This window comes from Arvicanthis niloticus, chromosome 6 (assembly GCF_011762505.2).
Source record: "Arvicanthis niloticus isolate mArvNil1 chromosome 6, mArvNil1.pat.X, whole genome shotgun sequence".
Taxonomy (NCBI): domain Eukaryota; kingdom Metazoa; phylum Chordata; class Mammalia; order Rodentia; family Muridae; genus Arvicanthis; species Arvicanthis niloticus.
Window position 1 is genome coordinate 6,290,857 of NC_047663.1, and position 27,951 is coordinate 6,318,807.

Below are 27,951 nucleotides of genomic sequence, written 5' to 3' on the forward strand. Positions count from 1 at the left end.
TTCTGAATTTAAATACTGTTTACAGAGGTGACTGTTAGTGTGCAGCATCTGCTCTGTGAACCCACCCACCGTATTCAGATGCATAGGCCTTGGTTCTTAGCAGCGCTGAGGAGGGCATCTACACCCCAGAACCACCTCCAGCTAAACAATGAGTAAAAGTGTGGGGGCAAAGACAGAGGCAGATAGGTGTGTGTGCGCCTGAGGCTAGCCATGTTTACACACTAAGTTCCAGGCAGCCGGAGTTGCACTAGCAGTGTTTCTAAACGTGTACATTACACACATATGGCAAGGAAGAAACAAAAGATTACTGTTGCTCAACTCTCTCCACTAGAGAATATCCTGCCCAGGAACCGGCCCACCCACTTTTAAGGGAAGTCTCCCACATCAATTGACAGTCCCCTCCAGACATACCCACACCATCTTCCAGATGTTTCTAGATAAGCTGACAACACTAGCTTCACAATGCCCCTTGGTTTTCACCTTCTGGATAAGGCAGCTTAGGTGCTGTGCTTACTGTTAACGCCTGCAGACTTCTCTGTGGTTTCACAGTGCTTAGAACCTGCCATGCTTCCTGGACCCTAAAACTCCAAAAGTCCTAGTGGGGTTTTTGTTTTGTTTTGTTGGTTTGGTTTTTTGATACAGTTTTTCTGTGTAGCCCTTGCTATCTGCTGCCTCCCAAGGACTGGGATTAAAGGCATGTGCCATCACCACCCAGCTCCATGTTTTAATCTTAATTCCTGGCTTTCCTTCACAGAACAGCTTTTAGCTGCAGCCTAGAACTTTACAAATTCATCATCTAGAGGTATCTTCAAAGGAAGTGAAGTAGGTATAGGGCCAGCAGCTTCCTCAGTGACAGGTTCCTGAGAGGGGAAGGACCAGGAGATCAGGAAATACAGAAAGGAACATTTGGGGTCAGTGTCATGGAGTATCCACCAGAGAAGATTGCTCGAACATGGGTTTAAGCCAATACAAAGTCCTTATTAGCTGGCTGGCAACTATACTGGGTGTTTGGGATCCTAGTGTAGCCCTGAGCCTTTCTCAGAATGAGCTTTTAAACACAAAAGCCATGTTCTGAATTGACATACTTCAGTTAAGAACAGGTAGAAGTGGAACTACAGAATCCAAAAAACAAGGTTAGTACATTGAGACGTTCTCAGAACTATGGACTTCGATGGAGTCCTTGTTTTAGTGTTGGCAGAAGGTGCTGTCTGCTCACTGAGTTTTATAGCCTGAATGGTACTTCCATCATGGCGTCAGTTGTGTTAAGGTCTTGGTGCCTACTAAGTCTGGGGCCCTGTTACAGTTTGGAGGTCTCATCCGAGCTCTGTCTTAACTAATCATCTAACCTGTGGGAAGGCTTTCCCTATGAAAGGACAAAAGGATTGCTAGGTCTGTGCCCCGCCCAGGGGCAGACTTGGCAAGGTCTAGTCAGAGGCTGGGGCCAGGGCCTTGAAGGATTAAGGATTCAGTTTGTGGGAACTTGACTTTTCCTTCCTGAAGAGACTGAGTTATCAGTCCCAAGACTGTCCTGTGCTTGGTCTGTGGTACACCTGAGATACCCTGTTTTCCTTTTATGCAACACTGCTGAAAATCAGCTTCCTGCTGACATCCATTGTACAGTTGCTTTCTGCTGAATCTGTTCCATTTTCCTCCTACAAACTGTACAAGATTATCCTCCTCCTCCTCCTCCTCCTCTTCCTCCTCCTCTTCCTTCTCCTCCTCCTCTTCTAAGTCAGTTGTATTGGCTGGTTTTGTGTATCAACCTGACACACATTAGAGTCATCAGAGAGGAAAGAGCCTCAGGTGAGTAATTGCCTCCATAAGATCCAGCTGTAAAGCATTTTCTCAATTAATGATTGATGGGGGAGGACCTAGCCCATGGTGAATGGTGCCATCCCTGGGCTGGTAGTCTTGGGTTCTATAAGAAAGCAGGCTGAACAAGCCATGGGAAGCAAGCCAGTAAGCAGCACCCCTCCATGGCTTCTGCATAAGTCCCTGCCTCCAGGTTCGTGCTGTGTTTGAGCTCCTGTCCTGACATCTTTCAATAATGAACAGCAATGTTGCCATCCACAACACAACAATATGGAAGTGTAAGCCAAAAAAAACAACAAAAAAAAAAAAAACAAAAAAACCCTCTTTTTTCCTCAACTTTTTTGGACATGGTTGTTCATCACAACAATAGAAACCCTGACTAAGACAACAGGTATCTCTGTGTAGCCCTGGCTGCCCTGGAACTCACTTTGTAGATCAGGCTGGCCTTGAATTCACAGAGATCCACCTACCTCTGCTTCCTGAGTGCTGGGATTAAAGGCAAGCACCACCAGGACAGGCAGCTTACTGAGGTTTTAAACACTCCGGTAGTCCATGATGGTAAAAAATACAACAAGCCATGTTTTTGGTTATAAACCAGTTTTTTAGTGATTGCAAATTGCTAGATTCTAGTGCAGTTTGGTTTATCCATTTAAATTTGGGTTAATTTTATTAAAAGCTTCATTTTGCAATAGATGGCAATTAACAGAGGCAATTGATCAGTGTGCAGAGTAAGGTACTATCAAAATGCAGTCCTAAATGGAACATCTCTAATACACACACACACACACACACACACACACACACACACACACGCACTTTTCAAACGTGAGAGGGCTGCTGCACACAGGAACTCACAGGCTGACTCAAGCCAGCCAAGCTTTCAACATGATTGAGGAGAGGCTTACATAGTATCACCACTAGCTGAGGAGCAACTGATGGCTGATGGGAGAACGAGTGCCAGTTTTATTCAAGAACCCTCTCGCCCCTCCTACACACACACAAAGACTTCTTCCCCTGACAGCCCATGTGCTAGTGTACCTGTGCACATACTCGAAGCACTGAATTGTTGTCTATAAGAACACATGAAGTTGGGAGGGGAAAAGCTATGGGAAGCAAGTACAATGGAGGGTGAATTTGATCTAAACATCGGCACAGACAAAAAAGTTTTAAAAATTTGTAGCAGCATCTGTGTTAACTGAGCCGCCACCCTACCTCTGGCTAGAAATCTATTTACTCCTTTCGACTGCACCTAAGAAAGTGTGTTAACTGTAATTCTGAGACACTATGATGTAGCTGACCTCAAATTTGTGCTACAACCAGTTTTGACCTAGAAAATGTATAGCCAGGGCCAGCCTAGGTTACAAACGCTATGATTCTGGGCGTGGCGCGTCCTCTGTGTGCCTTTGTTGATGGTTTTAGTTTTTCTAACAGAGCAGCTTTGACTTTATGATTGACCAAGAAGAAGGTTATGATCACCAATTAGCTCTCCAAGCTTGAGGAACTCGCTTGCACCGAGTCCGGAGATGCTTTCCCTGCGTTTCACCGGAGTGACGTTGAGATAGCTCCTAGCGACTCGCGGAGCATCCAACTGACGCCTTGCCCCCGCCGCGGGGCACGCTAGGAGTTGTAGTCCTTCCCGGCACTTTCTGTGGTTCTACTCGCTAGTGAACGGGCGGTGGACTACAGTTCCTAGAATCCTCCACGCCACCTTCTATTTGGGCCGGAGGCGGCGAGGTGGGACTGTCGCCGGCGTAGAGGTGGTAGGCCTGGCCGAACAGAGCGGACTGAGTGGAGTCGGAAACCGGGGCTCTGGTTGGGCTGGGTTTCCGTGGCCTTGTTTCTGAAAGGACAGCTCTTAACAGGGCCCCTAGGGATTAGGGAGAAGCGCTGTTGTGTCTGGGTTCAGATGGGATGGGCGCGCGGGGGATGGAACATTGAGGGGCACCATGCCTGGCCTGGCGCGACACTCCCAGAACCGCTGTGGCTGAGAAGCGGGCTCGCGAATTTTAAAATGCCTTCATGGAGTTGGTTGCATATGTGAAGATGTGACATTATTCTGGCCCTTACAAGCCGCTCCTAGAATATGTCCCCCTGTTTTGGAAGCTGCGACAGAATGCATAGGAGATAGCAGAAGTTCTTGATGTGATAGGACCCAAAACGCGTTTGGACTTGTAGGTCGCTAAAGTTGCCATTGCACAGGAGAAACACAAGCATTCCCCTGTGTCCACAACCCCAGATACACTTTGCATTTTAGTAAGAGGCTAGGCACACCGAGAAGACAGATGAGCGCCGCAGCCGCCTTTCTTCCTAGGCATGTGAAGGTGGGTTTGATTGAAGTGAAAGAGGCAAGAGGAAGGTAGGAAATGCTGGGAAATTCTGTTCCCAGTTTGAAATGTCTATCATTTGTGAAAGGAGAAACCAGAACTCACTGTCAGGTTTTGTGCTGGATACTGCCTACAGAGAATTTTCTGGCAAGGGATTTGGGCCAGGATGTGGCTTCCAGGGTAAAGGATATGGACTACTTTTAAAATACTCTCCAAGCCAAGGAGAGGCTAATAAGTGAATAAGGAATTCTCATATATTCTTTCTACCTCCCCCCTCCCTCAATCTGTGTCTTGAGACAGAAGCTCACCCTAGCCCAAGAACTCACTTTATGGTTAAAGCCGTTCCCTAAATCATAGCAATCCTGCTTCAGCCTCCCAAGTGCTGGGGTTGCAAGTATGGAGCACTATGCCTAACATTTTCTTCTTTTTAAAATTTTAATTTTATGCATATGGGTGTTTTGTCTGTGTGTCTGACTGTGCACCATGCACGAAGTGTTTGGGCAGTCGGAAAATGCATCAGATCCATTCCTCCATCCCCGATGGGAGTGACAGAGATTGTAAACCCATGTGGGTATTGGGCATCCAGTCCAGCTCATCCGGAAGAGCAACACCTGCTCACCTTGTCTCTCTTTTGAGTTTTGTTTTGTTTGTTTGTTAGGATTTCTCGGTATAGCCCTGGCTGTCCTGGAACTCACTCTAGACCAGACTGGCCTCAAACCCAGATCTGGATCTACCTGTCTCTACCTCCTGAGCGCCACCATCTCCAGGTCACTTTTTCTATTACATACCTCAGGTTGGCCTAGAACGTGTGCCCTTTCTGCCTCAGCCTCCGAAGTTCTAGGGTTGATGCTAAGTGTGTATTATCATACCCACCTCAGGAATTCTTTTCTTAACTTCACTTATTCATTTGGGGTAGTGGGGCACACATGCACATAGAGGTAAAAGGAGAATTTTCAGGAGTCAGTTCTCTACCTCAGTCATGTGTCCTGGAGTACCCAACTCAGGTAGTAGGTATGGTGCCAAAAGCACCGCTACTCACTGAATGGCATTCGGTTCAGAAATTCTGGGATTATAGGAATAAATCTGACCTATTCCTGGCTGTCCTGGAACTTGCTCTGTAAACCAAGCTGGCTTCAAACTCAGAGAGATCCACTTGCCTCTACCTCCTGAGTGCTAGGATTAAAGGTGTGTGTCCTGGCTGCCCTGCAGAGTTTTGATCTCTTAAGTAAAGGATTCATAATAGCTTTGGAGTCAAGCACTGGGAAATGATTAATTTTTACCTGTTTATTTATTAGTGTATTTATTTATTTTTGAGACTTATGTAGCCCAGGCTGGCCTTGAATTTGCTATGTAACTAAGGATGGCCTTGAGCTTCTGGATTTTTTTTTTTTAACCTCTTCCCAAGTACTGGTATTTCAGGATTATGCCATGTCTTGATTTTATTTTTAGTTATATGAATGTATGTGTGCGTGTGGGTATAGATGCCCATGGGTGCCAGAGGCCTGGATTCCCCTGGACCTGGAGTTCTGGGGGCTTGTGAGTTACCCAACACAATGCTGGGAACCCACCTCAGGTCTTCTGCAAAACCAGTTTGTGCTCTTGGCTCCTAAGATGTCTCTCAGCTCCAGCTTTTAAGCAGTTCCTTTGATTTTCTCTATTAGGGAAGATGAACTTACTGGGCAAGAATTCCCATGACTGGACAGTGCTGTGAGGAGCTGCAGAAAGCCCCAAGCCCAGGATGGTAGGCAGAGTACAGCATAAGATATGTGAAGATAGACCCGCTCCACCCCACCCCACCCCACCCCACCCTGACCCTCAGCATCCTGGCTGCATCCTGGTCTTGTGGAAGGACCAGCAGTTGGTCCCATGGTAGGGCAGCATTGGAGACACTTATGCATTGAGCTGGGTCTTTAATCCCAGAATGTGGAGGAAGAGGCAGAGGCATGTGGATTTCTTGTAATTCCAGGCCAGTAGTTACACAGGAAGACCCCTCCCAGCCCTCCTCCGACAAAAACAAAAAAACAAAACAAAAACCTTTAAGCAGTGAGCAAAGTTTCTTTTAAGCCTCAATTTTTGTTGTTTTGTTGAGGCCAGGTCTCGCTGTTGCTTTGTCTGTCCTAGAATTGCTGTGTAGAAGACCAGGCTGGCCTGGCATCCGTAGAGATCCTCCTGCCTCTGAACCCTAAGTGCTGGAATTGAAGGTGAGAGCCACACTGGCCTATATCTTGAGCCTCTGAGTCCTCTGAATTTCCTGTCAGAAACATATTTTTTTTCATTAATTTATTTATTCACTTTATATCCTAATCCCAGGCCTCCCTCCTGGTATCCTCCCTCATGCAGCCCCTCCTTCTCCTTGTACGCTGAAAAGGCGGAGGTCCCCCGTGGTATCACCTCATCCTGTCATATCAAGTCACTGCAGGACTAGGCCAGTACTCTCCCACTGAGGCCAGACAAGGCAGCTCAGTTAGGGGAACAGGATCCATAGGCAGGCAGCAGAGTCGGGGACAGCCCCCTCCCCGCCCCCATCCAGTTGTTGGGGGACACTGGAAGTGTTTTAGATACCCTTCAGACACACAGAAGAAAATGTTCTAATTATTGCATCTGTCTGGGAGGCTTTTATGTGTGGTATCTGGCTCTGCTGGCTAGTAAAGACTGCTTCTGGGCTCTGAGTTAGCTCATCTCAGAAGCTGCAGAAAAACAGAACTTTGTCTGTAAGTGCTCCTTCCTCTGGGGGCCTAGAGAAAGGCAAAGCATATTTCCTGCCCAATTCTAACACATGCTCACGGTTGGATTTTTTTATGTTATTCTCCCCGCTCCCCCATTGTAGGCACTAAGAACCAAGAAAGGATTGAAAGGTAAGTGGGAATGTAGATTATCACCCTTAATCTAAGTATTCCTCCTCCTCCTTCCCCTCTTCCTCCTCTTCTTCCTTCTCCTTCTTCCTTGTTTTCTCCTTTTCTTTTTTCTCTTTCTTCCTTCTTCTTTTTCTTCTTTTGTCCTAGAATTCACCAGCCTCAACCTCAGAGAGATCTGCCTGCCTCTGCCGGAGTGCTGGCAGTCCTCTCTGCCTGGCTGAGAGCCTTCCCCACCCTACCCTCCCAAACAAAACAAAACAAAACAAGTTGGTGAGCAGGCTCAGCAGGTGAAGGTGTCTGATGCCTGACAACCTGAGCCCCTAGGACCTAAGCCTGGAAGGAGACAACCAACTCCTGCAGACTGTCTTCTGACCTCCATGGGAGGTCATGACACACATTGCTGCTCCAATTTAAAAAAAGTAAGAAAAGCTGGCTGTGTTAGTACACCACTGGAATCCCAGCCCTCAGGTGGAGGAGGCAGGCTGGTCTCTCTGAGTCAGTAAGTCTGCTCTACACAGTTCCAGGACAGCCAGGGCTGTGTAGAGGGAGACCCTGTGTCATAAAACAAAAGAACAAAAAGCTGGAGGATCAAGAAGGCTGAGTCTGATAAAGCCAGACTTTGCTGATACACTCCTCCTAGAGGAAGGGGTGGAAAGAGCAGCCCTCACCAAAGAGAGCCACAGGGCTGATTGTACTGCCCGACATTTCAAATCAAGTGAATAAATGAAGTTTTAGAAAAAACATTTCTCATTGAGCTCTGAACCCAGAGACATGCTGTTTGAGGTTGAGGGAGGTGAAGGCAAGTGAAGCTGGCTGGGAGGATCGTTTCCAACGTGCTCACCCACTGTGTCTCCGTCAGAAAGGAACTGGAAGGGTGCAGCCAGTGCAGCTCGAGGTGGTGTCAAATGGAAGGCCAAGGGGTATGAGAGAGAGCTCGAGTGTGTGCAGAGCCCACGCTGCCCCCTTAGAGGCTGGAAGACTTGAGTGCTGGCATTTGTGTTTTGGGTGAGGTTGGGTAAAAGGAGATTTCACTGACAAACCACCATCGTTCTTAAGTTATTTTAAACTAGCCGAGGGTATCAACAAGGTATCATCAATTGTTGCCATTAGAAATCATCTGTTGACCAGGGAAAGCTGATGTCAGCCGAGGCCTGGGATCAGGGAACTCTGGGACACAAGTCTCAGGCTTTCAGGTTTATAAGTGCCACTCTTGCTCTCTGAAGTTGTGATGGCCCATTTGTTTTCAGGATCCATTGATGATGTCCTTGGTGATCTCCTGGGAGATGACAGTAAGTACCCCTTACTTTCCCGGGCAGGAGCGGGAAACCGGTAAGAGGCCCAGCCAGCGAAGGTGTAAGCCTGGCCAGTTGAGTTCCACCGCAGTACGCGCGTGGGGAAGGAGAGAAGCAGCTCTCACAAATTGTCATAGTGCTTGCTGGACCATGTGGGGACCCTGTTTTAATTTTCACAAACTGTCAGATGGTTTCCCACGGCAGCCATTCCATTGTACAGCCCACAACCAAGCAAGACGCTCCCGCTTTGTTCCCACAGCCAGTGCTCACTTCCTCGCTTTGCTTGTCTGATTGATTTGTGTTTTCTTATTTGTTTGTTTGTCGAGCTGGGGATTGACTGGGCCTGATCCATGCTAGGTAGCCATTGTAGCACCAAGCAGTGTTTGGCTCCCTGACCCTACTTTTATTACTTTTCATTTGTGACATTTTCATTTGTCATTACTTTTTGCTGTGATACCTATGCTGGTCTTGAACTCACAGACTCAGGAAGCCACTGAGCTTCCCATTGTGCTTTCAGAGCAGCTGTGAGCACAGGCTGTGCCACTGGGTCTGCTTTTTCCATCTTTTTGGTCTTGGCCATGCCATGAGTGGCTGGGATTCTGTTCCCACTGCTGCTGAGTATCTTCCTGTGTGACACTTACAACAATCTTGGTCATCTTTGGAGACAAAGGCTCAGAGGCTTTGCTGGTTTGTGAATGGGGCACACAGCTGAGAGCTCTCTTCTGGCTTTTCTGTGGTGCTGGAGTGGAGCTCAGGCCCTGTGCTTCTTACGAGCCACATCCTCCTGCCCCAGGTTCCTCATAGAGTCTTCCTTTTGTTTGTTTGTTTGGTTGGTTGGTTGTTTGGTTGGTTGGTTGGTTTTGGAGAGGTGGTCCACTCTCGCGCCATAGCACACATGTGAAAGTCAGAGACAACTACTCTGTGGGTATCTGAGGCAAGGTCTCACTGTGTAGCCTAGGCTAGCCTCAAGCTCGTGGAAACCCTCCTGCCTTAGACTCCCTTGTATGAGCTGCCATGGCAGCTAGCCACTTATTGTTTGTGTCCATCCATGTTGTTGCACTGAGGAGCAGGGCTGAGGGTGGATAGAGCTTCCCGAGCAGTAGCAAGGCTCCTGATCCCAGGGAGAACTCGTGTATTTGAGTCTATGGGTAGGACTATGGGGAAGCATTTGTGTCTCTGACTTTTCATGTGGCACAGGGAGGGTGGGTTGACCTGTCCATGCATTCCTGGGATCTGGGATTAGCTTCCTACTTGGAATTGTACCCTCTTTCACTCATGTTTTTCTCAGGGGTGGGATCAGGCCGTGTCCTTCCTGTGGGAGGTGTAGGAGACAGCTAAGTGGGGGAGCCGCCACCCCTGTGTTGTTGCTTCAGTGAGTGGTCAGCTTTGTCTTTTCTTGTTCTCTTGCTCCAGCCACACTGCTTGAGAAGCCATCTTCACATGCAAAAGACACAGCGAGCTCGCCTCAGTGGCCGTCCTCAAAGGCAAAGTAAGCACTGTTGGCACGCTTCTGCCTCTACTTCCCAAGTGATGGGATTACAGGCATATGCCATTACTCCCAGCTGGCTGGCCGGCCTGCCTGCCTTCCTTCCTTCCTTCATTCCTCCCTCCCTCCCTCCCTCCCTCCCTCCCTCCCTCCCTCCCTTCTTTTTATTCTTCCTTCCTTTCTTGATGCCAGGATTGAACTCACAGCCTTACACATGCTAAACACATGCTCTAGCACTGAGTTACACCCCCACAGCTCAGTCTTAATGTTTTAAAATCTAGTGATCCAGACACAGGGACCATTGTCGATCTCTTTGCAGGTTCCTCCCAAAAGACACTGTTGAAGGATTGGCAGGAGCTGATGCTGAGGTGAGCCTGGTCCATTCCCCAGCCCCTGGCCTTCGTAATGTCCCACAGACAGTGAGACTGGAGTGGCCTAGAGCTGCTCACAGAAGAGTTTAGAAAAGTCAGGGGGTTTGATCATTTTGTTTCATTCTGAGATAGAGTTTTCACTGTGTGGCCTTAGCCCGTAACTCGAGCCTCAGTCAGCCTGTAACTGTAGCCTCAGCCCCAGACAAGAATGGGGATTACAGATGCGCAAGCTCATGTACAGCCTGTACTTGTTTTTTCTTCTTGTTTGTTTGCTTTGGTTCTTCAAACAGAATCTTTCTGTGTAGTCCTGGCTGTCCTGGAACTTGATGTGTAGACCAGGCTGGCCTCGAACTCAGAGGTCCACCTGCCTCTGCTTCCCAAGTGCTGAGATTAAAGGCATGTGCCGCTGTCTGGCTCATTTGGGGTTTTTGAGATAGGGTCTTGCTGTGTGGCTCTGGCTAGCTTGTGCCATGTGACACCACACCCCCAGCTTTGTACTTGATTCCTAAAGTAGAGCAGTGTCCATGGATTGGGTCCATGGACCCAAACAGCATCCATTTGCTTCCCACTAGAACAATGAGCCAGATGGTAGAGCCCTCCCAACTGCAGGAGTTGGGGATCGCCTCTTCCCATGAGAAAGTCCAAGCTGTCTGGCTGCATGGTTAAGAAGTAGTCTTCCTCAAGTCCTGTGGTGGGAACGGCTTCTGCAGTTGAGAGGAACAGACAATGAGAACACTTTCTGGGTCTCCAAAGCGGGGCAACTTAAAAAAGCTGATCCCTGGAGGGTGGGCATAAGAGACCTTCCTGTTTATGCTCTGTCAGTCAGGCTCTCTGCACGAGCTGAACAGCAGGGTGACTAGGGCTGGGGACCCCGAGTGCTGTTGGGTCCTGACTAACATCATTTCCTGTGTTTTCACCGCCTGTGGACTCAGGTCTCCAGCGTCTCGGATGCAGACCCGCAAGTCTTTTTGCAGAACATGAAGGTAGTGAAATAGCTTTGTGTCTTCAAGGCTGGGGCGGGGTGAACGGTCAGCAGTCCACACCACTGGAACTTCTCATTTATAACTCTCCCTGTGGACCCTGGAAAGTCTATGCCGCAGGTCTAGTGGGAGCCAAGAGATGTCTACTGGGTCTCTGACATCCACTAGCAACTGAAAGAGTAGAGCAGGAAAAAGTCCCCTCTAGCGCCTGTCCCTGCCTTTCCCATGTGTCACTCCAAACCCCCTGCCAAGAGGGCTCTTCAGAAGGCATCTAGGCGCTGGTGCCCAGGGAGCGGGCCTGCACCTCAGCGCTCCGGCCCTCACTCCTCAGTCAGCAGCACTCTTGTCCTGCTTTGCCATGGTTTCCTGGTCAAGGCAGAGCTCTTGGTTCCAGCCTTGTGAAGCTCTGTGTCCATTTTCTTCTTGTCTCCATGTCTCCCCAGGGCCAGCAGAGCTTGGTGCTGGGCGTGACTTTCATGTCTTCACGTTATGCCTTGTGGTGACCTTATGGCTCTTCCGTAGTCTCATGACCAAGTTCCCACGGCCCACTCTGCTTGCCTTTGGCTCCATGTTGCTTTCACAGTTCTCAGCCCAGCGTCCTCCTCTCCCTCCCATTCAGCTTTGTGTTGCCACAGCAAAGCACTCCATTACAGACGACATTTCGGGGGTTTTGTTTTGTTTGGTTTGGGGTTTTTTTTTTGGATTTTTTTTTGGTTTTTTGAGACAGGGTTTCTCTGGCTGTCCTGGAACTCAGTCTGTAGACCAGGCTAGCCTCGAACTCAGAAATCTGCCTGCCTCTGCCTCCCAAGTGCTGGGATTAAAGGCATACGCCACCACTGCCCGGCACAAAGGACATTTCTTTAGCTCAGTTTGGGAGGTTCAGTGTCGGAGATGAGTTGGGAGCAGGATTTGATTTAGACTCTGGCAGAAGGGGAGAAGTGTGTAGGTATGGTTCTGCAGTTCTTTTCAGGGGCTGCCACCAATGACCAGGGAGTTTTACAAGGTTCCCAGGTCCTAACACCACTGCCCTGAGCCAAGACTTTTTTTAGGGACCTTGGGGGATCCTAGACATCAAACCACACAGCACCTTCCCAGACACCAGGCTCCGCTCTCCCTGTTGCCCTAGGACTTGGACAGCATGGATGATGATCTGTTTGGCCGGATGAAGTCTCACACACCCCCCGGCAAAGGAACTGCAAAGGGTTCTGGGAAAGAAGTACCTAGCAATCCCAAGCCTGCGGGCACATTAACAGCTAATGAGAAAGGTATGTGTGTGGAAGAAGCTCTTGTGAGTTTTCTGTGTTGTCTTAGTCAATGTTCTATTGCTGTGAAGAAACACAACGACCATAGCAACTGTTATAAAAAACAAACATTTCCCTGGGGGCTTGCTTTCCATCTCAGAAGTTTCATCCATTGTCATCATGGCTGGGAGCATGGAGGCACACATAGTGCTGCCTAGTATGTGAGAGCTACATCCTGACCCACAGGCAGAGAGAGGACACTGGCCCACCCCCAGTGACACTCCCACCAGGCCACACCTCCTAATCCTTGTAATTCTTTCAAATGTATGGGTCTATGGGAGCCATCTTATTCACACCACCACCCAAGCCTCGGATGAAGAGGTCAAGGGTCAAATTGTGTGTGTGTTTTCCTGGAGAAAGGTCTGCTCCAGTCCTTGTCATAGTTAGAGTTACTGTTGTTGTGATGAGACACTAAGGCCAAAGCAGCTGGGGGAGGGAAGGGTGCATTTGACTTACACTTCCAAATCACTGTTCACCATCAAAGGAGGTCACAACGGGAACTCACACAGGGCAGGGACCTGGAGGCAGGAGCTGATCCAGAGACTGTGGAGGGATGCTGCTTACTGGCTTGTTCACATAGCTTGTCAGCCTGTTTTCTTATAGAACCCAGGACCACTAGAGGTGACCCCACCCAGAAGGTGCTAGGCCCTCCCCATTGGTCACTAAGACATGGTCTACAGCATTGTTTCTCAACCTGTGGGTCACGACCCCCTTGGGAACCTAAAAACCCTTTCACAGGGGTTGCCTATCAGCCTATATATTAGATATTGACGTTACAGTTTTATTACAACCACATGGTGGCTCACAACCATCTGTAATGGGATCTGATGCCCTCTTCTGGTGTGTCTGAAGACAGCTACAGTGTACTCATATACATAAAATAAATAATGCTTTAAGAAAAAAAAAAGAGAGAGAGAGAAAAGGAAAGAAAGAAACAAAGAAAGAAAGAAAGAAAGAGAGAGAAATCACAGTCCCATGATTGCCTTCTCTGTTCTTCCTATAGGGGACACCATTCCCACTAAGAAGGCACCACCATCTTCCAGCAAGTTTGGGCTTCAGTATAAGAAGTTTTCCTTTGAAGGTATCAGAGTCCTGTCTCCCCCAACCCACTTTCTGGAACACGTGGCTTGAAGCAGTCTGGGTAATGATGCTGAAAGCCAAGTGTTTGTGTTAAGTCAAGAGAACTGGTCACAATTTAGTCCTCAAGAATTCCCAGAGGGACTAAGTGCTCTATCCACCAGGGTGTTTGAGGAACTTACTCGCAAAGACTTTGAAGCCAGGCATCAAACTGAAGATTTTCTGAAATATAAGGCAAAGTCCCTTTTCTTCATGAATAGATTCATGTCTTTTTTTTTTTTTTTTTTTAAAGATCTATCTATTTCATGTATGTAAATATACTGTCACTGTCTTCAGACACACCAGAAGAGGGCATCAGATCCCATTACAGATGGTTGTGAGCCACCATGTGGTTGCTGGGAATTGAACTCAGGACCTCTGGAAGAGCAGTCAGTGCTCTTAACCGCTGAGCCATCGCTCCAGCCCATGGGTTCATGTCTTAAGAATATTTCTAGGAGTCCCAGGATTCACCCAACCCCCTGCCTCCTTGCTCAAGCCCTTTTGTGTCTACTGTCCCCCACAGACCTCACTCTGTGGATGCAAGCTCTTTTGTGTCTGCTGTCCCCCACAGACCCCACTCTGTGGATGCTCAGAGCTTGTTAAGCATGAGTGACGGCTGCCCAGCTTCCAGCTTGTTTTTCCTAAGCCAAGCACAGCAGTCTGACCTCTGTCTTTCTTTCTGGCCATGAGACTTTGAAGACCCACTGGCAGGACTTCTCTCTGATGAAGAAGAAGAAACTGCCAAGAAGCCACCAGCGATGGAGAGTAGACTTGCTTCCAAGAACCCAAGCACAGCAGCAGGCCAAGGTAGAATAGAGAGGTTTATTCCTGGTCCTGGGGATCTTGACAGCTTCCTAGTACAGAGGCAGACCTCAGCACACAGGCCCCTGTGTCTTCTGTCCAGAATCAGGAAATTATCAGGCTCCCAGAGTGAGGAGGTGAATGTGTGAGCCTGGAGCAGGGTTAGAGTCAGTCAGGTCCTTGGATAAACCAGACAAATGTCAACCATTGCTACCACCCACCCCATTCATCACCGAGCATCCGGCCTTGGTTCTCTTTCCTAGGTCCTTCTGTTCCTCTAACCCCTGGGGATACGCCCATCCGGAAGAAAGAACAGCTGTTTGATGAAGGGGATGACATCATGATGACCCTGGGCTTTGAAGACAGCCCCAAGGCAGAGGGGAAGAAGACAGGAGAACAGTAAGGGTCCTTATGAAGGGGGAGCCCCTGACCAGGCTGGTGCTGAAGGCCCAGGAGAAAGCTCAAAGGTTGGGGTAGCAGTGGGAACCCTGTGTCATGGCGCATCTGTCCCACAGGGAAGGGCCCCCCCCTGCTCGATCCAAGCTGGATGAATTGCTGGGTCGAGGCACAGCTGCCAAGCTTCTCACTCGCCCAGGCACTGGGGACCGCAGAGAGTTCAAGTTAGACAAGAAGTATCAGAAGCCAGAGGGTGAGGCTGCCCGGAGGATGGGAGGGAAAGCGTCTGTACCGGCTATGAGGTGACTGCTCTCTCTCTGTCTGGCCCCCCAACCCCTTGGGTTTTGGTGTTGTTTTGTTTTGTTAAGATAGGGTCTCCCTGGCTAACCTGGAACTATTTAGACCAGGCTGGCCTTGAACTCACAAGGACCTGCTTGCCTCTGCCTTCCCCAGTGCTGGGATTCAAGGCATGAGTCACCATTCCCAGTTTTTTCCTTTCTCTGAGACAGAATATTACTCTAGGCTAGCTTTGAATTCATGATAATTTTGTGCCAGTCTCCCAAGTGCTGGGATTGTAAGTGTGAGCCACCAGATGTAGCTCAAACCACAGTCTTACCACAACCTATAACAAGAGCTTCACTTGGAACACACGTTGCTAAACACTGTCATGAGCTAATCTACCATAGGCTGTCTAGCACTCTGTGGGTTTCTGTGCCTGCTGATTAACTTATGGCCACCACTTGTTTACTTGTCTTCCCTGGGGCTGCAGACACCTGCCCAGCATCTGCCAGGTCCTGTAAAGAGTTTGGCTTTCCTTGTTCTCCATTGTGTTCATGTCCTTTAATTTACAGACAAAGAAGATAGCTGGGGTGATGAAATCCTCACCTTTGGGGCTTACCAGCCTACGGTGGCCTCTGAGGGCCGCCAGTCCCGCAGGCAGTCAGTCAGGTAAGACCTACAGGCAAGTCTGCCCCAAGGACAGCGTAGCCCACCTGGCAGCCATGAGTCTACAGGAGCAAAAGGGAGAGGGAGGCCAGGAGCTCCCCACAGTCCAGGCAGAGGTGGGTAGACCAGCATCTCACTCCCACCCCTAAATGCAGAAGCAAAAGGACGAGGTGGGCCTGCTTGTATGTGAAGCTCTGATTGTCATGAAAAGCTGTTACATCACTTGGTTCCCCAGAGGAACCTCAGCCCAGGAGTAGCTCAGCCACCACTCTGCAGCACTGTGGGGCCTCTCAGTGACTCCCAGGAACCCTGCCACTGGCCGTGTCCCCATTTGCACGCTCCTCATTTGCAATGGAAACAGACCAGCAATGGCTGAATTTATAACTTTTCTCTGAGTATTTATCTTTGTTTAAAGATAATTTATTCACTATTTTTATGTGTATGGCCTTCATGTACGTCTGTGTACTATGTATGTACCTGCCTGAGGAGGGAGGAAGAGGAGTTCAGATCCCCTGCTCACATGACAACTGACTTGTGTTTTGAGACAGGCTAGCCTCTAACTCGCTATATAGTCAAAGGTGACCATGACTTTATTGTCCTCCTGCCTCTATCCTGGGCAGAGTGCTGTGATTACAGGCGTCCAGCACCATGTCTGCCTGGCTGTGCTGCTGGGGACTGAACCCAGAGCCTAGTATAGGCTAGACAGGCGGTCCACCAACTGGCTGTGCTCCAGCTGCTGTGGGAGCTTCACTGTGGTTATTCTAATATTTTCACATGGGGTCTTTGTAGCGCAGGCTAGCCTTGAACTTACAGCAGTGCTGCCTCAGTTCCTGGGTGCTGGAATTGCAGGTGTGAGTTCCCCTGCCCAGTTTTCTACGGGCTAGATATGCACCCCCTTAACAGCAGAGAGTGGGGCTGATAGCGAGCTAATGAATGGATGGGTCTCTTCCCCTGTCCAACTCCCTCCTCTTTGTCTTAAAGCAGGTTCTTGGGAGAAGGTGGCCCAGACCCTAAGGGAGAAACCCTAAGCTACAAACAGAGCTCTCCCCCAGCCTCCAGCCCTATCCACCCCAGGAAAGGAGGAGCTGACTGGCTAGGCCTTAAGGATGATGACCTGGACCTCCTGTCTCCCTCTCCTGTTCAAAAGGCCCAACAGGAAGACTCAGCCATGACACCCTCTTTCCTTCCTCCTACAAACCAGCCCCCAACCCCAGAGCCACAGTCTGCCCCAACTGGACTTCCCTCAGCAGCAAAGCCACCAGCCAAGGGTGCCAAGCCCTCTGTCAAAGCCAGCCAGGCCTCCTCACTGAAAGCATCTGAGGAGAAAGAAGATGACTGGTTGAGCCATGTCATATCTCAGAAGAAATCCCAAAGTCTAGCCAGAGAGGAGCGTGCTGGGCCCACGAAGGATCTGACTTCATTGGGGTCACTGGCTCAGACCCCTTCTAGCAGGTATGAGTTTGGGCTACTTTGGTTGGTAAGAAGGATTTGGCAGGGTCTGAGGGGCTAGCCTCACTCACCTTACCTGCTCCATTGTCTCTTAGAGATACTGTTATGAGCAATGATGACAAGTCAGCTCTCCTCCTCTTCCTTACGGGCATAAGAGAAAGAGCTGCCCAGATGCAGACAGTCAGGGGCTGGGAACACTTCACCTGACTGCCATGGGCACAGGTGCTGACTGGATTAGGCAAGAAAAAACAAAGGATGCTTTGAGGTGGCAGGTCCACTGTCCCTTCCTGTGAGCAGAGGCTCTGTCCACAGCACCTGTCAAACTGGCGCTCAAAAGAGATTCACTGTGCCAAGTGTTGGTTTTCTTTAGCTTGGGTTAAAAGCGGCTAACACATGTGTGAGTTGAGCTTCCTGTGTCCTCTAGGAAGTGTTTGAGTAAACATGAACACTGAGGGGCAGCTCCTGGGAACTACAAGATGGCAGTCCAGTGAGGGTGGGTAGTAAGTGACCTTTGTAGGAAGGAAGGCAAAGGGGCTGACAAGACCACGTCCAGAGGTAGCAGAAACAGCCTTGTAGCTCTGACGAGTGGAGGAGATGTGTGACTTGTCAGGTCCTAGTTTTGGGAGAGTGGCTTTGATTTTGCCCTCAGATTGAGGGGAAGCTGTGGCCCCGAGAGCCAAGACAGAGAGGAGAGAGGAGAGTGACCCGGAGAGTGACCCGTGGGTACGGAGAGGCTGGGAGCCAGGACAGAGAGGAGAGTGACCCGGAGAGTGACCTGTGGGTACGGAGAGGCTGGGAGCCAGGACAGAGAGGAGAGTGACCCGGAGAGTGACCCGCGGGTACAGAGAGGCTGGGAGCCAGGACAGAGAGGAGAGAGGAGAGTGACCCGCGGGTACAGAGAGGCTGGGAGCCAGGACAGAGGAGAGAGGAGAGTGACCCGTGGGTACGGAGAGGCTGGGAGCCAGGACAGAGAGGAGAGTGACCCAGAGAGTGACCCGCGGGTACAGAGAGGCTGGGAGCCAGGACAGAGAGGAGAGAGAAGAGTGACCCGCGGGTACAGAGATGCTGGGAGCAGCACTGGAGTCTAAGGCTGAGCAAAGATAAATCAGCTTGACCCTAACTCCAGTGTGTGTGTTACTGAACCATGATGGGTGCTAAGGTGGACAGCAGGCCACAGAAGAGAAAGGCAACCCCTAAACTCCAGGGCCCATCCTGGGAAGAATTCTGAGGAAGTGGTGGGGGCAGAGCCACAGGAAGAGGATTGCCTTAAGTTTTACGCTAGGAGCTTCTCTGGGACTGTGTTCCTGTAGCTCACACGAGCCTTCACCTTTCCCATGGACTTTCCTCAGCCTGCCTGTTGCTGGCACTCAGGTCCTTGAACAGGCCACTGCTGGAGAAGCCTTGAGACCAACCACACAAGGAATTGCAGCTGTCAGGCCTGGTGTCACAGGGTATGTCCAAAGACAGGGCTGAGTGGGTGAGAGGTGGTGGGGCCAGCCAGGCCTCCCTCCAGGGAAACAGACAGTGCATTGCTGTGCTGGGACCCAAGGTGGCTTATTGGCTGGGACATAGCCAGCATCTCTGCCTGGTCACCTATGACAGCACTGTCTAAGGGCACACATCACGTCCTTTACCCAACCAGCAGTGGGACACTGGGTTTCCCAGTGTGTTCCTGCCTCCCCTTCCCTGCCTCTGTCTCACACAGAAGCTATTCAACACCCCCTCCCTCATCTCTCCATCCCCAGGGCCTCCATGAGTTGGAGCCAAGCCACTACTGTTCTCCCTACAGATGACCCCAAGAGAGGAGTGGCCTCCGCCTCCGGGGACTTCTCTAGCAGAGGTTTGTTTCCTTCTTTGCCCGGGGTTTAGCCCTGGGTGATGAGGGTACCTTAAGCTCCCTTGGGTTCTCTAGAAGATGGCTCTCCCTAGCCCCTCCCTGGTGCCGAGTGAGCTCTGCAGGCCTCTGAGCCTCCTCCTTCTCTGTCGTGACTTTCAGAGCCTCCAGTTTACACTCCACATTCCCAGGAACCCTCGGGGCTCTCTGTGCCTATCCAGGTAAGCAAGGAGGACAAACAGGTACAGGTTGTGGGCCCAGAGAACAATTCTCCCCTGCTCAGAGGCGACTAGGACCTGGACTTGACCCTCTGCCACAGTACACGGCTCTGTCCAGTAGGATGTCGTCCCCCATCAGTGCTTACCTGAGCATTTAGGCTCATGCTCCCGAGTGAGTTGGTGTGACTCTGCCAGCACTCGTAGGGAACTGGAGACGGAATGCCATATGTTTGAGGTCAGCCTAAGGCTACATAGTGAGTTCCAGCCTAGCCTGGCTTCAAGAATTGGGGGGGGCGCAGAGGGGGTTGCTCCCTAGAGGAAACCTTGCCTGGCATGTGCAAGACCCAGGGTTCAGTCCCCAGCTTGGAAAAAAAAGGCTGTCTTAGTTACTGTTGCATCCTGATTCCTCAGGCAAGGGGTGGGGAAGGGAGAGGGAGAGAGACTGGGCCTGGAATGGGCTTTTGAAATTTCAAAGCCCACCTCAAGTGCCATTTGTCCTCCAGCAAGGCCATATCGACTCCTATGAGGTCACACCTCCCAATCCTTCCCAAACAGTTCCACTACGCAGGGACCGAGTATATAAATAAATGAGCCTTTGGGGGCCATTCTCATTCATGAACTACCATGCCCGGTTCACACCCCTGTAATCCTAGTCCAAACGACTGAGGTAGGAGAATCAAGCTTGATGCCAGCCTGGGCCCTCACTACAGAGAGAGAGAAAGAAGGAGGGAGGAAGCAAGGGAGGGAGGGGAAAAAAGGTATAGATGCCCTGGCTTCCCTGTCACTGCATCTTCCCACTGCTTCAGCCAGGACAGTCACATCTGACACCAGGCCTTGCAGATATGAGAGCTAGGAACGTGTCCCTGAGAAGCAGTGGGTGAAGGGCAGCTTACTGGAACCAACTGTCAGCATAGGCCTTTAGGCCCAACCTAATGGGCCAGGGTCAGATGCTTTGTCATAACTGAGGTACAGACATCTCCTCACTGAGGAGGACTTCCGTGGGGAGGGAAGGTGCTCAGTTTCCTGACTGGAGCTCAAGGGAGCTCTGACTACTTCCCTGCAAGGCAGAGGACTCGCTCAGGTCCTATCCTGCAGGAGCCAAAAGCAGAGAACTTGAAGGTGGGGAAGGTCAGCAGGAATCCTGTCAGCTCTACCTTAGAACAGCTCTCATGCTCTCATCCCCTCCCACAGACCCTCCTCCCAGAGTCCATGATGCACAGTCTGCTGCCAGGCTCGGGATACCAGAAGCAGCTCCTGGCTGCCCAAGGGCAGCTTCAGAGCAGCACTGCCCAACTGCAGGTTGAGCTGCTGCAGAGCCAGACCAAGGTGTCAGAGCTGGAGGCCCAGGTGAGAGCTACAGAGCAGCAGGGACCACTTCCTCATGGGAAGTGGTTGGAAGTATCACCAGGAGGGAGGAGGGACTGCATGCACAAGCATGGGGTCTAGTGGCTGAAGAACCTAGTCTTACTGATGGATGCATGCCTAGGTGCGGAAGTTGGAGCTGGAGCGGAGCCAGCACAGGATGCTGCTGGAGAGTTTGCAGCAGCGGCACCAGGCAGACCTGGAGCTCATTGAAGATGCACACAGGTACCCAGTGGCTCCAGCCTCGGGGCCTGCCTGAGCAGGTTCAGATCTCCCTGGACCCAGGAGCATGCCATTGTGCTCAGTGTGGCCCTCTAGGTGGGTGTTCTGTTGACAGAAGCCATGTCAAGGTGCTAGAAACATCCTACCAGCAGCGGGAGGAGCAGCTCCGCAGAGAGAAGGAGGTGCTATCAGCTCAACACACATCCTACTGCCGGGAAGCTGAGCAGGCCAGAGCTGAGCTCATAGCCCAGCACCAGCGGCAGATGGCTGTGGCTGAACAGGAGAAGGACCAGGAGGTTGCACGGCTTCGAGAGCTTCAGCAGTAAGGGCAAGAGACAGGGGAGTGGAGGGGAGTGGTTTTGCAAGGTCTGGCCAGAGGGCAAGACAGCCTGGGGAGTCCGCTTGTGACAGGATGGGCTGGCAGACAGCAGTGCACATGAGACCGCAGTGTGGCTCTGCAGCCTGGGCACACTCACCTCTCCCTTCAGCCCACTGAGGTAAAGGCTCAAGGCCAAGCACACCAGTCCATTGCCCCTTAAGGGTAGGGGTCTACCCACTCTCTGGGATGGGAGAGTCTGGGAAGTCAAGCATTGAGCCTTTCTGACTGAGAAGGAAACTAAGATACCTAAGGGCTCCGGAAGACAGAGCAGCCCACGGACCAGCACACAGGGTTAGGCACACAGCTTCCTCCTGCTCTGGGGAAGGCTTTTGCTGAGCAGTAGGGTGCCTGTGGCAGGAAACAGCAACAGATGAGAGAGAAGAGCCAGGGAAACTGAGGCAATGAGGCTGTGCCTGAAGGAGGAAGAGGAGACAGTGCTCAGAGGTGTTCCTTTCTTCCTCTCTGGTGTCATCTGTTGGGTGACCCCTCACAGTGACCCTTGGCCTTCCTTGCCTCTGCCGTCTCCTCAGGGCATCCATCCTGGAGATGCGCAAGGACCATGAGCACCAGCTGCAGCGGCTGAAGATGCTGAAGGACCAAGAGATCGATGCTGTCACCAGTGCTACCTCCCATACTCGGTACGTGCGCTGCCTGGTGCTGCTACCCAAGGGTGTCCTGGCTGTCCCCAGGATGAGATGCCCTGACGATCCTCCAGGTCCCTGAACGGTATCATCGAGCAGATGGAGAAGTTCTCTAGCAGCTTGAACACGCTGTCCTCCCGTGTGGAGGCCTCGCACATCACCACCTCACAGGAACGAGAGCTGGGCATCCGGCAGCAAGATGAGCAGTTGCGAGGTAGCCCCCTCTCTGTAACAGGGGCTCGTGTTGGGAAAGAGGGCAGGCAGTGACTGCCCTGTGTATTTCCTCCAGCTCTGCAGGAGCGGCTGGGCTGGCAACAACGAGACGTGGAGGAAGAGCGTAGCAGGCTACAGGAGGTCATTGGGAAGATGGAAGTGCGCCTGAGTGAGCAAAGCCGGCTCCTGGAACAGGTGAGTCTGTCCTGATGGACAGGATGTCTGTATTTCAGGGCCACCTGGGACGAGCTCAGCCACTCTGCATTTGATCGTAGCTAATAGGCCAAACCCATGGTCAGCTGTTCTGACATCCACTCAAACACGCAGTGGCCAAGGCCTACTCTTGCTGTCTCTTCCTGCTTCTGTTTTCAACCCTGGGTTGGGCCACCAAATACCAGACGGCAGCTACCAGCTTCAGGGCCAGCCTACAGACCCACCATCGCAGTACTTTCCCCTTCCTCAGACCTGTCACCTGAGCTGTGGCTCTGGGATGGACACACTTGCTTACTAAATGTCATTTAGCCCCTCATGTGCAAGGATGTTTGAACTCCCTACATGTCACTCATAGACGAATTAAGCGTTAGTCTTTCTTTGTTTTGTTTTTATATGTATGGGTTGCTTTCCCTTCAGAGGCCAGAAAAGGGCATCATATCCCTGCAGCTGGAGTTACAGACAGTTGTGAGTCACTCTGGGGTACTGGGAACTGAACCCCAGCCCCCTGAAGAGTCAGTGCTTTTAATTGCTGAGCCATGACTCCAGCACTAAGGCCTAGTGTTTAAGGAAGACTAAACTTTCTGAACTTCTGCCCTCATGCTTATGGAAACTGGGTTCCTAGTGCTTGAGGCTGCTAGGTGATGGGCCAGATCTGGTGGTTCAGGGCAGGGCACTCCTGAACCTTCTCTGAGGTGCAGTTTGACCTAAGTACTAGAGTACTGGAGCCTCCCAATTCAGAATTGCAGGAGCTGGACCTGGACAGTATTCCCCAAATGTCTGTCACTTCACATGTTTTTGGAAATGAGGAGTTTATGACAGCATGAGAGAAGCCAGATTTGCCCAGCTCCTCTGAAACAGAATGGGGAGTCAGCCCTCAGCCCTGCCCTGGGCCTTGCAGGAACGTTGGCGGGTGGCTGCCGAGAAGTCCAAGGCAGAATCAGCCCAACGCACTCTGGAGGAGCAGAGGAAGATCATGTTCCAGCAGATTGCCATGGAGAGGGAAGAGCTGGAGAGAGCCAAGGTGAGTCCAGAACCACAACCAGGACCCACCTCGGTCCTGCCCGAGGACACTCCCACGGCCCTCACTGCCCCGCCCCACACAGAGCGCCTTGCTAGAGGAGCAGAAGTCAGTCATGAGTAAGTGCGCAGAGGAACGGCGGCGCCTGGCAGCAGAGTGGGCGGACTACTTCACACAGCAGAGGCTGAGTAAGGAGCGGGCAGAGCGTGAGGCTGAGAGGGCGATGCATGCAGACTCCCAGCGAGAGGGCACCATCATCAGCCTGACCAAGGTAGGACCCAGAGCCTTCAGGACCAAGCATGGCCAGGGCGCCCTGGACTCCCTCCTACCTGGATACAAAAGGTCCAGACCTGGGAACTAAGAGCACAGCTAAAGACATAGAAGAGTACAGAAATTGGGGCAGTGCTCAGCAGGTCAGGTTACGTGCCTCTTCTGAGGTACTTTATACATATTTCTCTTATTTGCTAGCTGGTTCTATATTCAGAGAAGCTGGACGTGACAATTTGTGTGGCTTGTGCAGGAGCCATTCAGGCTTGGTCCCAGGCCTCTCTGGTCTATGTCAGAAACCCCTTGCTCTACTGTCCACTTCCAGAGGCAGGGGAGGGGGCGGAGACCCCCAAGGGCTGCATAGACCTGGTGTGGCTCTGGATCAGTGACTGCTGCAATGACTGGATTCTGCAGGAGCAGGCAGAGCTGACAGTTAGGGCCTGTGAGCTCCGGGCCAAGGAGGAGAAGCTGGTTGCTGAGAGGGAAGCTTTGGAGAGAGAGCGCCAAGAGCTCCGACTGGAGAAGGACAGGTTACACAAAGCCAGCCTGCGCCTCCAGGCCCGTGCACAGGAGGTGGAACACATGAGTAAGGTGTGCCTTGTCAGGGTTGTGGTACAAGCCACCCTTTGATTCGAGCCAGCCCTGACCCAGTGGCCTCCATGCAGGTAGCCTCCAAGAAGTATGAGGAGGGTGAGCAGGCCTTGCTGGAGGCCCAGCAGATGCAGACTGAGCAGCAGGGCCGGCTGCAGGTAGTCCAGCGGCAGCAGGAGTGGCTGCGGCAGCAGGAGCAGCGTGTGCACCAGGCAAGGTTCCAATCCCTCTCCGTCCCTCATACCCACCTTCCTTTCCTCCCACTGAGTCCATCTCTTTGTCATTGGCACAGGAACATCTGAGCCTGGCTCAGCAGAGACTGCAGCTGGACCGTGTGCGGCAGGAGGTGCCTTCTAGCCTTCCAGGGCTGCCCTCCAGACTCCAGGGCCCAGCAGCCTCCAGCCTGGATGGTAAGTGACGCCAGAGGACAGGACACAGCCTGGAGCAGGAAGCAGCAGGACCTCCCCCAGCTACTCAATTTAGGGGCTGCTGGAGCTACTGGTTTTGGGTTTTGTTTGAAAATATGATCTTGCTTTATTGCCCAGGCTAGGTTTACACTCGGATCCTCCTGCCTCAGCACCCTGCATGCTAGATTACAGGTGTGCCAACTGTTGAGCCAGCTCTCTAGCCCCACCTTCCTTTCTGAGGGGAGGGTTTGTTTGTTTGTTTGTTTGTTTGAGACAGAGACTCACTATGTAGCCTTGGCTGGCCTGGAACTCTCTGTATAGACCAGGTTGCCCTTGAAGTCACAGAGATTCTCCTGCCTCTGCCTCTTGCTGAGTGTGGGGACTAATGAGCCACCATTCTTTTCTGTTGTCAGTGTTTGTTTCTGTTTCTTTGGAGTTTTATCTTGAAAACCAGGCAGGCCTTGAACTCAGAGTCATCCTGCTGCCTCTGCTACTCTGTGCTGGGACTACAGGTGTGCTCTGCCACCACAGGCCCCAATCAAGTCTTCTCTCTTCCGTTTTCTTTCTTTCTTTTTTTTTTTTTTTTTTTTTTTTTGGTTTTTTGAGACAGGGTTTCTCTGTGTAGCCCTGGCTGTCCTGGAACTCACTCTGTAGACCAGGCTGGCCTCGAACTCAGAAATCCGCCTGCCTCTGCCTCCCAAGTGCTGGGATTAAAGGCGTGGCCACCACCGCCCGGCTTCCTTTTTCTTTTGTGTGGGTGTGTGCACATGTGCATATGCAGAGCCCACAGGAGATTCCTGGGTGTCCTGCTCGAGCAGTCTGTCTTGTCCTTTTGAAAAAAAAATGTTGTGTGTGGGTTCTGTGCCCACAGAGGCCAGAGAAAGACATTAGAGACCTGGCCCTGCAGTTACGGTGGTTGTATTCTCCCATGTACATGCTGTGAATGGAACCTGGCTTCTCTGGAAGAGTCCCCTGGGCATTGGGCCTGGTTCTTCCTGTGGGCAGTGTAGGTGCAGGTCCTCCAGAGAAAAGCCAGGCCCCTCGGTTCCCCTGACGTTGGCTCCTACCTTTCTCCTTAGCTGTCCAGGCCCCTGTTTCCACCACTCCTCAGTGTGGCCAGGCAGCTGCTGCCCAGGTGCCCACACAGCTTCTTGCCAAACTGCTGCTGCTAAAGCACACAGCAGAAGAGGTGAGTGTCCACCGGGCCGGGTCCCGTTCACATTCACAACAAGCAGACTCCCACGGCGGCAAGGAGCACACATGCTGTTCATGAGGGGAAGAATAAGGTAGCCGGTGAGGCCTGGGGATGGTGAGCGGTAGAGTTCTTGTCTAGCGTGTACAGGGCCCTGACGCAGTCCCCAGTGTGACCCCTGTTGAAAATTGACTTTGAAGCTGGACATGGTGCCACCTGCCTTTAGTCCCAGTGCTTAGGAGGCAGAGGCAGGGGGATCTCTGTGAGTTCAAGGCCAGCCTGGTCTACAGAGTGGGACAGAAACAAACAAACAAAAAAAATGGCAGACAACTTTAATCCCAGCATTTGGAGGCAGAGACAAATGGATATCTGAGTGGTCTACATAGCAAGTTCCTGGTCAGCCAGGGCCACACAGTGAAACCTGCCAGGACAAAAAAAAAAGAAAGAAAAGAAAGAAAGAAAGGCAGAGGAGGCACACTGCATACATGGCTGGTACAGCCTGTTGTGGGCACAAGGGTCACAATGCCCCCTTGAACTGCAGATAATCTGTGACACCAATGAGGAGCCCAGGGCATGTCCCACATGCTGGGCTCAACACTGAAGATGTCATGCGTCATAAACGTCCTTCTCACAGCCCTGTGAGAGGGTGGCTGTGCCGATCAGCTGCCCCTGAGCTTAGGGAATCAGGGTCTGAAAGGGAAGAGAAACCGCTAAGGGTCTAGTTCAGGACGTTTATGACGCATGACATCTTCAGTGTTGAGCCCAGCATGTGGGACATGCCCTGGGCTCCTCACTGGTGTCACAGGTTATCTGCAGGTGTGAATCAGCACACACACATATGAGATGTTCTTATCCCCAGTTCGCACACAAAGACACTGGGGCCCAGAGAAATGAGGTCATTGCTGATAAATTCCAAGGCTCTCAAGTCCTTACCAAGACTGAGACCACGGCCTGTCTCACTCCGTGCCTCAGCTCCCACATACCCAGTGCGTGCGTAGAGGGGGTTCCCAAGTGCAGGCTGTCTCCTCCAGTATCAGGAGTCCCGTCAGTGCACATAAGTGCAAGCGCCCATCTGAATCTGCCTCACAGGACCACGATTTCTTGGAAAACGAACAGTTCTTCCTGGAGACGCTGAAGAAAGCGCCCTACAATATGGCGTACCATTCTGCCTGAACATGCCCACGGCCTCCTCATCGAACATCGGGCCCTGGAACTCTCATCTGCTGCTGAACCGCCCACTTCGGCTTGAGAAAGGCTCCTAGGAAGCACTGCACTGCCCAGAGCCTGATTACAACTTCTCTGTGGACAGGATATCTGTGTGTTCTTCCCAGGCGCTCTGACCTGCAGTTAAGAGGCAGCAGGTGTCTCCCCCAGGGAGCAGTGACAGTAAGGCCATCTTACCACCCATCGCCCACAATTGTCTCATAATAAGACCCCAGCTCATCACCGCCTTCCATGGCAGCCACTAGGGGTCTTTATGCCTGGGCTACTTTTGAGGCAGGGGCTTATTTCAGGGCAGTAGGGTCATACACCACGATCAGCCTTTACTCTCCATGAGAGGTCTTTCAAATGGGAACAGGGAGAGGGCCTTCTAGCTGCGTGAGTGGGAGGCCTAGCCAGGGACAAGGGTGGCACTGTGCTGGGCGGACCATGTCAGATGGATTCTGGGACTTCATCCAGCACTTCATCTCACGCGCAGGCAGCTCACCCAGGGACCTGATAACTCAGCAGCAACACTGGTTTCTTCTGCGCCATCCCCGTCCCTACCAGAGGTGGGGTGGGGAGTTGTAGTAGAGCTGTGTGTGGAGAAGTAGAGGAGGAAGGGAAACTGTGAGTGCTAGAGACTCCCTGAAGACTAGGAAGGAGCCCTGGGGCCAGCTGCTGCTCCTCCAGAACCCACTGTGCCAAGACCCTCCAGCAGGGAATCAGGAGGGCCCTCGGAGGGGAGACGACCCAGCGGACCTAGGACTCGGAATCTGCACTTGCTACACAGCAGCTCCCTCTCTTCCCACCTGAGAGGGCGCGTCCACAGGAGCAGGCGGGAAGAGGAGGGCACGCCAGAGGATAAGGGACAGCTGCCCTGCTCTTCAGAACCTCTCCTGGAGGGACCTGCAACCTTGCTATCCAACCCATTAAACTGCTGTGTTCTTTCAAGTTCTGTTTTGGTTTTGCATTGTTGGGGATCAGACCTGGGACGGCGCATCCTCGAGGTAAATGTTCTTCCCCTGAGTCGCCTCTGCGTCTCATCTGCTATGCTCCTAGTGTC

At 51.6% G+C, this 27,951-nt stretch overlaps 1 protein-coding gene and 1 non-coding gene across 8 annotated transcripts; both read left to right on the forward strand.

The window, feature by feature from the left end:
- Positions 1-3,517: 3,517 nt before the first annotated feature.
- Fbf1 (Fas binding factor 1) lies at positions 3,518-27,839 on the forward strand. Of its 7 annotated transcripts, XM_034506794.2 has the most exons (30): positions 3,519-4,133; positions 5,798-5,877; positions 6,964-6,991; positions 8,239-8,280; positions 9,697-9,772; positions 10,089-10,137; positions 11,073-11,123; positions 12,247-12,385; positions 13,425-13,502; positions 14,228-14,344; positions 14,602-14,737; positions 14,854-14,987; positions 15,586-15,682; positions 16,661-17,131; positions 18,478-18,579; positions 18,874-18,968; positions 19,125-19,183; positions 20,372-20,527; positions 20,667-20,767; positions 20,880-21,086; positions 21,674-21,781; positions 21,859-21,998; positions 22,074-22,192; positions 23,109-23,231; positions 23,314-23,499; positions 23,910-24,086; positions 24,161-24,298; positions 24,379-24,496; positions 25,573-25,682; positions 26,775-27,839. In XM_034506794.2, the coding sequence occupies exons 2-30, from the start codon at positions 5,875-5,877 to the stop codon at positions 26,856-26,858; spliced, it is 3,444 nt and encodes a 1,147-aa protein (XP_034362685.1). In that variant the 5' UTR covers positions 3,519-4,133; positions 5,798-5,874; the 3' UTR covers positions 26,859-27,839. The 7 variants fall into 7 exon arrangements, with proteins under 7 accessions (XP_076791569.1, XP_034362685.1, XP_076791567.1 ...); XM_076935452.1 differs by having other exon boundaries at positions 3,519-5,877; XM_076935453.1 differs by having other exon boundaries at positions 3,519-5,877; positions 16,664-17,131.
- On the forward strand, positions 7,571-7,698 carry LOC117712158 (small Cajal body-specific RNA 4). The gene has a single exon (XR_004607227.1).
- Positions 27,840-27,951: the final 112 nt, after the last annotated feature.

Coding starts and splice junctions, on each gene's coding strand:
- Fbf1 (XM_034506792.2), top strand. CDS start 4,095: ATGAGCGCCGCAGCCGCCTTTCTTCCTAGGCATGTGAAG. Junction 20,528..20,666: donor TGTCAGAGCTGGAGGCCCAG/GTGAGAGCTACA, acceptor ATGCATGCCTAG/GTGCGGAAGTTGGAGCTGGA. Junction 23,500..23,909: donor CCATCATCAGCCTGACCAAG/GTAGGACCCAGA, acceptor TGGATTCTGCAG/GAGCAGGCAGAGCTGACAGT.